The sequence below is a fragment of the Haliotis rufescens genome, unplaced genomic scaffold (assembly GCF_023055435.1).
Source record: "Haliotis rufescens isolate VD_foot unplaced genomic scaffold, xgHalRufe1.0.p SCAF_17, whole genome shotgun sequence".
Taxonomy (NCBI): domain Eukaryota; kingdom Metazoa; phylum Mollusca; class Gastropoda; order Lepetellida; family Haliotidae; genus Haliotis; species Haliotis rufescens.
The window spans coordinates 4,900,388-4,912,743 of NW_025963857.1; the positions used below are offsets into that span (position 1 = coordinate 4,900,388).

A 12,356-nucleotide genomic window follows, 5' to 3' on the forward strand; every position below is an offset into this window, starting at 1 on the left:
TCCATCCCTGACAAGAGTCACAGGGTAAAGCCTTTTGATTTCTCGGAACCGTTTTCTTACACAGATCGGGGATAAACTAAGCCCTCACTTCTCGAGAGGTTCTCCGAAATTATTGTCAGAAACAAAATAACAATTAATATATGGGACCAATTTTGGGGCATCACTAATCTTCACTTCTTCAGTATGAGTTATTGTCTGTGGCATCTCTGGCTTTTTAAGTGCCATTGATTATACTCAGACCCCATGGTACCGCGGCATTTGTAATTTCCGATAGTTCACGCGGGACACGCCTCTTAGCGGCTGTCTATTAATGCAAATCAGTAGCTAGGAAGTGCTCACTTCGTAACCATTTTCAATTTCCTCGGAATGTTCCGTCTGCTGTAAGTAAGGAGTTATTAAACCGTTGATACATATTTCTGGCATCTGTTGTAATATTGCCTTACCCCCATCTGTCAATGGCCAACGATATAACCCGCAGTTCTCCAAGTAAACTTTCTCTATCGACCTGAACTAGATCATCTGCATATTCATGGCGACTAATGAGGTAACGGAAGTTACATAGTCCGCACATTTTTTTCCGCTCTGTGCCCAGAATCTATTGGGAGATCATAAGGGCCATAATGCCAAACTTAGAAATACGTTCTTCACTAGTAATCAAAAGATAAATACATACTTTGGGCATACTAGGAGTGCTTTTTATATATTTATTGTTGACTTTTAACATTTTTCCATTTTGTGACAAATTATTGTCATCCAATATTTTTTAGACAATCTTAAAATATCATTTCTGATATTTTGTTGTTGACTTATAAAAATATTTTTCTCTTACTTTTCATTAAAAATGCATTCAATACCTATTGCTGATAACACATTTAGAATTTTACTTGTGCTGTCTTTGCACTTGTCTGGACAAATCACTGATGTCTGGCATGATCATTCCAAGTGGTTGGTAGAATTATGTCCTCTTTTTGTCCAATTCGGACCTCCATACACAACTTTTCTCTGTACCGCGATACGATGGAGTTCTCTCCCTTGTCAAACAGCGCGAGGCCCGGCTTTTACTCGGAGCTTAAATAATGAACTTTTATCAGTAAAATATGCATTGTTAGATCAAATATATGATATCTGATATAGAGAACACGAATAAACATAAAGGTTAGTGAGTGCATTTTGTTCCGTTTAGCATACATGACAAGTACCGCGATACCCCGAGGTTGCAGGCTACTACAAAATGAAAAACAAACAAAATAACAATGTTAATAGTGTCAAATGGGAGACAAGGGTCTAATGTAACAATCGGCCAACTTAGTTATATTTGGGGCCATTTCCTCCCAAACATGGGACCATTTTCTCCAAAAGTTATGGCCATTTTCACAAAAATTTGGGGTCATTTTCTCCAAATTGTCTGGGGCCATTTCAGTATGGTGCTATTTTCTTTATAACTACTCGTCCATGGCTATCCATTAACTTTTCAATTACAATTCATTATTACTTATGCCGTGCTGTGAACAAGTCCAACTGGCAAGACGCACAATACTAGTTCGGTCTCAGACTTGTTCATACAGGAATAGCACTTACCATCGGAGCTTGCTTTCTGGAGTGTGCTATTTTCACTACACGGTTGGCAGGTCATTGAGACAGCATCGTAAAATTCGTGGAAAAGTTCACTTGGTCCGTTTTTACAGTCAGCTTTAGTTTGGAATGATGAGTAGTACGTTTGAGCATTTGTTACATGAACGACGATGAGTAAGAATAGGAATTCCATTCGAATCCCCGCCATGTTGGTTGTCTGTAAACATTCAATATACTACTTCCCTCACGACTATTCAAGTTTACAACAGCGAACGTGTCACTTGGCTCTCAAAGCGCCTAATGTATTTGAAAATGTACATGAATACAAAACTATTTATATCTTTAAATACAGTGTTGACATGGATTTCAACTTCTGTATTCTTTCAATGTGACGTTTCGGTACAGATGCTGGAATTTATCAAGCAAGATAAAATGTCGCATTGAAAAAAAAGGAAAAAAGTTGGCATCCAATTATTATAAATAAACTCTATCTTCAATGATACTACAGCTTCTAAATTGTCACTTACAGATATTGAATTTCTTCGTGTATATATATTTCATAAGCAGCCTATAATTCCCATATATTTTAGTGATAATGGAATATATTTATATAATGGCTTTGTTCAGAACCATTTAGTGATTTCATGAAAAGCACTCTCATTATCAAAGTTGCAATTTATATGCACAACTAATTTAGGTCAATAAACATTTACTTTGAACTTCTTTGTTCCTTCACTATATTTTGTTCAATACAACTAAGTATATTATGCAGGCAGTCGAAATGTCGTTAGTCACAATCATCTATAAACCGGCGTAATAGTAATGTACTTTGCTTATATTGTAATTTTGTTGTTATTCTTTGAGCGGCTACCTAATGGAGTCAGTTGTGTAGAGAATGGAATTTGCTGCTGCATTAATTAATTCGCTACGAATGAAAAAAATAATATATGGTTCAAGTGCGATTTTGTTTGACATAGTGTTAGTCCATTGGGGATTCAATCAAACTGTAGTAATATATTCATAGCCTTTTTTCAGTATCTGTTTTTTTTTCTTTTAGTTGCGCACTAACGCCATTTGCATAGAGTCACTTCTGGGGTGATTGTAGAATATCCTAAAAATGTACATTCAAGAAAGAAGATGCTGAAGAAGACGTGTTTATAACTTTGGAGGTAGATTGTTACGGTTTATGCTTGCCTTTAACGAATCATTATGGCACAAGCGCAAGGATTCACTGAAATCGATTGAGAGTTATGTCGGTTACAGAAATAGTGAAGAGACCGCGCTTTGTAGACGGATCAAAATGGCGTCTCGATGTATCTGTAGCTTTGCGAGCAGGACATTCTTGTAACAATTGGCTAAGTTGATGTATTTTTGACGAAACATTAGATGTGAATTAATAATTTCACCGTTGTGCGTTAAGATAGTGGATGTTAAAGTGATAATAACAGGTGAATGGAAATGTAGGCATCGTTTTTCGTCACGTGACCGTAGCGACCACGCCAAATTGTGCGGAAGCACAACGAAAGTCGGGAACGCTAAGAGAGCGAGAACTCGTGTATGATATACGGAAGCGTCCTTCTTCAATGTACGTATTGGGTTCATTCGTTTGGAGAGTTTAAATAGTTCTCACTCTAATTAGGAATCAACGATCGAACGACCTATCCACGTGTTGAATCAATCCATTGACCAATCGAAGATATTATGTAGCCTACAATTCTCCAATCTCCCTTCGTACCAGTATAACTACATGAACTATGTCCCATTTGCGAAGAAAGAATTTATGAAAAGTGAGTATCTTGTAATGTTCTGCTGCGGGGAAACACAACTTTGTAAAAACACCAAACCTAATTTTTAACAGCACGTGTACTAAGACCAACTAGATCTAGACAAATTGGAGCTTATCTTCACTTTGGCTATGGACACCGACATTCGCATTACGAATGAATGCTGGAGCATGAGTTTGGACTATCACCTGACTACTCAACCATGTTCAGAAGTGGAAACTTATCAGCATGGTGAAAAGAATGAGACCCAAACAAGTTCATCAAGGCATGGATAGTCATGATGTCTAACAATGGAGGACCTCGTCTGTATACAAGTTGCAAGTTGACACTAATCATGCAAAATTCAATAGTTTGACCCTGTTAACAGGACACGCAAATATTAATTGTGCTACTATTACTATTATTAACACAGTTTAAATTAATAACTGATTCTATTTGTCTGCTTGTGGTGAATATGAATTGTAAGTAATATTTTAATACTGTCCTCATCTTTCCATCTATCTGGTTGTGACTCAAATGAGGTAATGTCCTCAATACCACTTCCCATGCAAATCAATTTCTTAAATTACCACATTGATTTTGATTAATAAATCACATCTTTTTCATTTTAGAAACAAATCTGAATTGATTTTAGTCTTGGAGGAAGACAAAAGTTCATTATATAAAAACTAGGGATACTGCTATTCATTTGTGCATTTGTGAAAACTAATGTATCTAATTATTAACTTGATAAATGATTGTTACCATGTTACAATGTTGTAACCTGCTAAATTACAAATGCCAGGAGTCACAGCTTACTTGCTTCAAATAGTGCATTACACATGTTACACACCAAGGAGCCAATTCAGATTTCTATGAACCAACCAATATTGATAAAAAATATGAATTGTAGAAAAGAAAATGATCAAACATATCTTTTTAGGTCTCAGAGTAGAGACAAGGGGTACAGGTGTGCCATATAATTATGAACAAACTGTTTTTCAAAGTTTTTCAAAACATTGTATACTATAACAGCAATTGATCATTGTTGTAAAGGAATTATATAAAATGTTTTCATCACATCAGCAACAATATGAAAACATTACTTTGTCGACTGAAATAAGTTCGCTTCTGAGAAATTGAAGGGTATTTTTAAACATAATACAGCAAACTGATGGTGCCAATTATCCGTTGTAGATTTCACACCCATGTGTGGAAAGTGTGTGTGTTAATACCGGCATCATTTGAAAACGCTCAATTTTTACTTGCACAACATTGAATTTCCTTATCGTCACGTATGTTTTGTGGTTAAGATACGCTACCTTGAGCAACATGTCTCTTCGTGATCTTCGCATGACCAACGAAAATAAACAACTTCAAGCAGTGCGTACATTGATTGAAGAGTCGGGACCGAACTGATTTTTTGCCGTGAGGAGCTGTTATTGGATTATTCAGAATAGCAGATGCTATGCACAAACAAAACATCGTACTCATTAGAATATATAATTTTCAAAGAAGCAGTCATGTGTAACCGTCTTGTCGCAAAACTGCATTATTTAAAGTCGCTGGTATTGAAACATGGTAGAACATTAAGATCACACAGCCGACCATGTGGTCACACGTTAGATGTTTTGTTATCATAGATATTACAGTATTAAATTTAAATGTTCATCTGCCTAATTGTATGATGACTTTCTTGTTGACGAAAAGGGGATATTGAGACATGGTTGTCCATGAAATGATGTAATTCCCTATTCTCATGTGTGCTTGTTACTTTCAGATACATGACATTGAAAGACATGCAGTCAAATTAAAAGTTCTTTTACTCTTGACACCCCTGTAAAGATCAGACAAACCCTCCTCCTTGAGAGGTCACGTCAGCTGAACCCTTGGCAAAATATGTTTCCCAATCTAAACAAAGGAGGCATAGCTTCTTGAGCCAATCAGATGCTAACTTTCCCACATGATCTGGCGTCATTTCATCTGTACAAAATGAAAAAAAACACAGACCAAAAATATACCATCAATTGAACATATTATTTTTATGTGGATGCCATGGAGGTCACAAAAGACTAGATGTTTAAAATGTCTTCAGTATAATGGACAGCATAGGACACTTCCTAAATATTTTGCATTGGAATAGTTTTGTTCATTTCTTGAGATAAAGAAATTTGATATGCAGCTCTGAATGCTTTCCTCACTTGTACCAATTATTTATCAGCACAGATTGGCTGAATGCAAAAGTTCAACTAAGCTGACCTACAGAGGGTTTGTCAGATCTTCATGCACAGAGGTATCATATCTGAGTAATAGTACTGATTTGAATGAGATTGATAAAATAACACGTGAATGAAAATTTACATGTCACACAAATGTGAAACGATACATAAAAACCCGGATGCACAGCGTTACCATTGATACATGGCCTTTGATATGATACATGTAACACTATACATGATGAAACAAAACTTAACAAATGAATGACCCTATCTTACTATGCAAGCTGTGCTGTAGAGAAACGTTGGCCACTCTTCAACTTGTCTTTTCTTTTCAACAGCCAATCACAAGGCTTAACACTAGGGCTCCTCAACATGGCCAGGGACACACTTGCTCAACATGGCAGAGGGTGGGGATAAATTTGAGCTTGAAACAATGCCTGCATCATACAATCGGCTGTTTTGATTCTTGGTTTTTGCTTCCTTGTTACGTTTTGTGACAAAGAAGAAAGTCTGTCTCCATTGTTTCACTCAAGTGAAATACACACTGGCACCACTAATACGATGACACCAGTGTTTCGAGATGGGTATCATAGTGTGACCTTCCACATAGTTGTAAACCTGGTGGTCTTGCAATAAAGACATTGCACACAACACCAATACACTGAACATATTTAAATTGAAAATCTCTTTTAAATCAGTTATTTTCATTGTACACAACCACAAATACAAATGTAGTCAGAACTAACCCAAACAGAAACACATGTCATGAGAAATGGGACTGACCATAGTGCAACCATTGATCAATGTGTTTTTGTCATGTTTCAAGAACCACAGTTCATTAAATTACTAGCGAACCTTATTTGTGATGCAACGTGCACAACACACATCTCAACGACAACAGTAGGATACATGCTACCATGCAAATTCATTAGTCATGTGAGAGCAGTTCTCCATAAAAGGAATGACCATGGTCACAATATATTAGTTAACATGGTTTGTGAACTGTTCTTCCTTTTTTTAAGTTTTACGATTCATTTTCATACCGTTTACACACATTGTGTCTACCTTGTACCATTTGGGTTCATCTCGGTCTCGTAGGAATAGGAATCCATACAACTAGCTTGTGCACATTGCTATCACATGACACGTCAACCTGGCCGCAGTCGTGAATCTTGTATGACCGTTTGTTTTTGTCATATGTGGTAGTTAGTTATACAAATTATATGCAGCAGAATCTGGCATTGCATGGTTTTATGTGAATTACTTCAATATCACTACTCCATTGCTGTCCGAAAAAAATGGAGAACCTTTTGAATCGTCCAGTGGCTTTGAGTGCTCCTTATTCATGTTGGTATCAGAAATTAAGGATAAATGTAAAATTTATCCTTTATGGTGATACATTCTTGTTATTATAACCCTCATGTTATTAACTGAAGATTAAAGAAGTGTCAAGATCAGTATGCTCTATCCGAAACCTCAAGAACACCGGGTTTCTGCAGTATTTTGAACACTGCATGTTTCATACACAGGAATCAATACGATTACCATCCCCTTATCAGATGTCTCACAAACGGGTGTTGGATCGATCAGTTTGGGAAGCTGGTCAGTGGAAACCTTTGATTTACAGCGCAATACTACATCGTCTATAACAACCTTTGCCTTATTCTCTTATTTCCAAACATACACATGATATAAGTGTAATTTATTTTCATTGTAAGTGAACCTTGAATAGTGATTTAAATCTGGAAAGCGGTAACTTGTGTTTGCTCCGATCTGGAATCTTAATGTCACTAAACACTAAATAAAATAGTCCTTTCAGTGAATAAAGTTAGCTACACATTGTTTCAGTCAAATATGACAATGAAAACGACAAAAACCCTATCTGCGTTCATAAGAAATCGCGATTGTTTGATTCCGTTTATATGAGCAGCATGTGTTTGCGAATCACTATAAAATAGTACCAGGTGTTCACAAAAAGGTTAACCTATTCTGCCCCACCGGTGGCACCCATCACAAACTCGTGCAAAAGCAAGTCAATTGTTCACCTGAAAAGCCACGAAAACATGGTACAAGTCAAGATAGGGAACAGCATTGGACATTATTTTGTCACTGATGTGTCAAGTTCGAAAATGTTCTCCACATGTCTATGATAAGACTTTCTGAAAGTTAAGGGGCACTTTTCATTGCCCTAACCTCGAGGACTCGGGAGGGAGGGGGTTGTTGCCCGTCATAACTTCAATGTTGGCTACGTATTAAGCTAAACCGTACATATATACAAACAAACATAATATGTTTGGATAAGCAGCACTATTTACTGACTGCCTCAGTTAGTAATGATATAAGATACCCTGCAAGAGAAAGTGTATTTCTTGAATACAGTTCAGAGATTTGATGTCACTAGTGTTGCTATTTTGGGTTCCAAAGCAAAATGTTAAAACAACACTTTTTAATAAGGATTTGTACCTTTCCTTGACACACAAAACCAATAATAAGTAAAACCAACAATGCCAAAAGAAAACATGTAGAAGAAGCCAACAAGGTCTTTTGAAATAATAATAAATTTCATCAGTTTGATATATCACAGCTAATCATTGCCTTGCATTCAACATCTTTTGTACCTGCCAGATTGCTGATCCAGCGTAAGCAATAATCATGATAATCACTCCATTCTCTGGGTTTTGAGAAAAATCTGGAGTGATTTTTTAATTATTCTTTTTCAGTGAATCAATCTTTCTCACTGATTTGTTTATTTAAACAACAAATAAACAATCGATTTTCATTTGAGATCGGTCTGCCTGAATTATGGACTGGTTTATGCTTTTTGACTGACAAACCTTAACTATTCAACATAGCCATAAACATAAAATTGTCTGAATGTGACCGAGCAAAATACAATTGCTAAAAAAGTATAACCCAATTTCCTGCTCCGAACATGTCACAGAAACTCGACACCCTTTGAGGTGAAAGGTAACATGGTTTATGTCTCGAGTAGTCACAAGAAAGTCCTCAAGTTGGCTGTAGAACCCTTGCCCCTGCCTTGACAGTGAATGTGATTGGTGTCTTGGCATTGGCTAGGCCAGGGCTACATGGCTCATGCATCAAAATGACTGACATATCTTTGTCATCCATCCACAGGTTTGTCTAGCTAAAATGTATGCCATTGGTTTAATGGTGTGCAATGGTAATAATCTGCAGGGAGCATCCCACTTACAGCATCTTTCTTTGGTTTACATTGCAACCAAACAAGAGATAGGTTCAATGTAAAATGATCTGAGACCATTGTAGCGAGTTATGAAGTATCAAATTTTGTAGTTTCTGGGCAGCTTTTGAAAAATGCGAGCAAGGGTTGCCCAGCCTAAGGTGCGGTGGATTTCCTGTGCAGAGTTGCGCCCTTGGCACGCCAGAAACCTATGATTGTGGGTTCGAATCCCAGCTCTCCCCCATTATGTGTCTAGGTTTGTCAGCACCATACCTGTGCTCGTGGGTTTCACTGAAGTGGTAAACGTCTGAAACCTACATTACTTCGGGCTTTCCTCCCACATTAAGCTGACACGCCATGATATAACTGAAATACTGTTAAAAGCAGCATTAAACCCAACTCACTCACTTTTGAAAAATGTTTCCAGAAAGCTAAATTTTAACTTGCAAAACATATCAAGTTTAACTGCCAAACTACATGTACACGACATATGACCTGTTTCCAAGAACAAAGAGTGATTTTCGTCTGATTCTGTTAGAACTTGCAAAGTTTGACAGTTATTGGATGTGCTGCCGAGAGGCAAAGTTATAAACTGTTTTATATTAATTTTGAATTATTGGCGCTTATTCTCGAAAGCAATGAAGCTCTTGTATATGCACAGTTTGCCAAGAGTCCACATGCAGGTACAGAATCGGATGTCTTGTTCTAGGGTTGCCGTTGTTACTATCAAGTGGTGGAATAATAATATTGAATCTAAAAATTACAATAGGGCTTTTATCCATTCTAGCTTCAAAAGCTAGTAATGAGGGTTAAATGTTGCCCCTTCAGATAATGCATTGTGTTCATGTAGTGTGGTCACTGCAAACTGTTCATGAGAGAAGTCAATACATACATAATACCGTAAACATAAAACAAGTCTGCACACAATGAGAATTTAATTTTAGCTCACCTGATTGAAAGTCAGATGAGCATGTGACCTGTCCATCCTAAACATTTCAAACATCTTGACCAATAAAACTTAACTTCACATACTTGTTCCTATCAGTGATGACACCCTCTGCCCACCCTCAATTTCTTCAAGGTGTTTGATTTTCAGTATGGCTTCCAAAGAAGCCATATTTTAAGACTTGCTTATTACTATTATGCAATCATTTTTGTACAAAGTTTAATCACATATAGCTAGCAGTCGGGCTCAATATATTATGCACCAGTTGTCATATCTTAAAATTGGACCTTTGCACTTTGACCATACTTCTCAGTTCTTTCCAAATGCATTTCCTCACAATGTGAGAAAGTCCTCAGAAAACACTAAGTCTTGACCAATAAAGTTGAAACTTTATGTGCTTGTTTCCATTCATGACTATGCCCCAATTTGATCCAGAAGTTTGAAACCTTACTTTCAATAATGGCTGATATTACTCCGCCTTTTTTTGCCAATGTATTGGAATTTGGTGCATGTGTAGTTTTTGTTGTCACAATACAAGGTAGGGATAGAAATAAGCACCAGCCCAATAGCCCAGACCAGCCTTGCCAAGGACTCGTGAAAAACCAGGTAGAGAATAGGTGTTCAGCCACCAATGCTTGCTGTATGAGGTGGCTCATGGTTTTGGTTTGGTTTGGTTTGTTGTTTAATGCCGCACTCAGCAATATTCAAGCTATATGACGGCAGTCTATAAATAATCGCGTCTGGACCAGACCATCCAGTGATGGACATCATGAGCATCGATCCACGCATTTGGGATCGATGACATGCATCAACCAAGTCAGCTAGCCTGACCACCTGATCTCGTTAGTCGCCTTTTACGGCAAGCATGGGTTGCTGACGACCTATTCTACCCAGCATCTTCACGGGTCAGGTGACTAATGGACTTTTTGATGCATGTCTTCATATCACAGTTGGCTAGATCAATGCTCATTATGTCAATCACTGGATTGTCTGGTCCAGACATGATTATATGTATTTATGGACTTCCTTCATATAACTTGAATATTGCTGAATCTGGTGTTAGACAACAAACAATGTCAAAGATATCCATCCAATGGGCCAGCAGATTCTAAAACATTTTTCTTTTTGTTTAACGCCACACACCGCAATATTCCAGCTACAGGACAGCGGTCTGTAAATCGAGTCTGGATCAAACAATCCAGTGATTGACATCATGAGCACCGGTCTACACACTTTTGATATGATGGCATGCATCAACCAAGCCAGCGAGTCTAACCACCCGATCCTGTTAGACACCTCTGGTGGTGCTGAAGATCTATTATTACCCAGATCTTCATGGGCAATTTTGGGGGGTAATATTAGTGTTATTACAACTAAGGCCAGCAGACTTTCTTGTACAATTCCTATCCCTGTGATTTTGGTCACATGTAATGTGTTGAATTTGTTACATTCATAGAAATTGTGATATAGCCTGGTGCATGAGTAGTTAGTAGTGGGGTTATATTTTGAATAAACAATTGAATTGAATTTTGACCAGCATTTTACCTTTGCTTTTCAACCATCCTGAAAGTTGAAACCATTTGGTTACGAAGTTTAATGAATTTGGCCTATGTGCAGTTTGTAGTTGGGCTAAACACTTGTTTTTTTGTGGTATTTATAATTTTGACCTTTGTACCATGAGCTTTTCTTTCTCAAATGCATTTCTTTGCACTGTAAACATCACCTCGGAAACCACTTAACCAAAGAAACTGATACTTCACATGCTTGTTCCAACCCATGACACCTCAGTAGACCAATCCACAAAAGTCAGTGACTGCCTCCTTGGTCTAGTGGTAGAGTGTCTGCCTGCAGAGTGGAAGGTCGGGGTTCGATCCCTGGCCGGATCATACCAAAAGACGTTTAATGATCATACCAAAAGACGTTAAATGATCATAGAAATAAGTTAAATTATGGAATTTGTTACCTTACCTTTCATCCATTGCACCATGTTTAACAGTACCAAATGTAAATCATCAGTGTGCCAGGTATTTGGCCATCCTGTCTATGAAAATGGAGGCTTACAGACCACAGATAAGAGCACATGCAAGTATCGTGATACATTTCGAATCATGAGCAAGGTATCGTGATATGTATCGGATCGCACTGTTGGTGTATCATCCCAGCCCTACTTGTTACCCTGCCTGGCTCTTGTCATGAAGGTGATAAAACAAGGGCTGTTTGGCCCGGAGTCATCAACTGTGTCTGAGTGGGGTATTCATGTTAAAACCGCGGCATGGTATCTCAGTGGGCTAGGACTATAACATCGTTGTATTCTTGTGTGGCCTTGCCACTGAGAGCCTCTCTTTCCTGGACATTGAGCGGCACAGGGTTCTGCGATGGCTTATGGCAGGTGTCGTGATGTATGTGATATTTTAAGATTCCTTAGACTGTAAATTCTTTTCATTGATGGTTCAAGCTGAATGTTTGATGTACGAAGCAAGTATCCTTTGCATTGAATACAATGAAGAATCGTCTGGGGAAGAGCATAGTTGATCTCTCTGTTCAAATGTATTTTCAATATGACCACTGACAATAGTTCTGACTACATTTCCAGGTGAGCTACAGTGTCTGGGGGCCATTTTTCCCCCCCAGTTGATTAACCAACTTAATGACCTAAA

At 37.7% G+C, this 12,356-nt stretch overlaps 2 protein-coding genes across 3 annotated transcripts in view; one reads left to right on the plus strand and one right to left on the minus strand.

The window, feature by feature from the left end:
- The window catches only part of LOC124144039 (meckelin-like), a 36,096-nt gene extending 34,279 nt beyond the window's left edge, over positions 1–1,817 (minus strand). The window contains exon 1 of the mRNA XM_046513299.2: positions 1,579–1,817. Coding sequence (XP_046369255.2) covers positions 1,579–1,780 — 202 coding nt within the window. The 5' untranslated portion in view covers positions 1,781–1,817. The remainder of the gene's footprint in view (positions 1–1,578) is intronic.
- Positions 1,818–2,630: 813 nt separating this feature from the next.
- Positions 2,631–12,356, plus strand: part of LOC124143904 — a 33,490-nt gene continuing 23,764 nt past the window's right edge. The window contains exon 1 of one of the 2 annotated variants that reach the window (XM_046513093.2): positions 2,631–2,741. The gene's annotated coding sequence lies outside the window, so the exon portion shown is untranslated. The remainder of the gene's footprint in view (positions 2,742–12,356) is intronic. The other variant, XM_046513179.2, reaches the window with a different exon arrangement.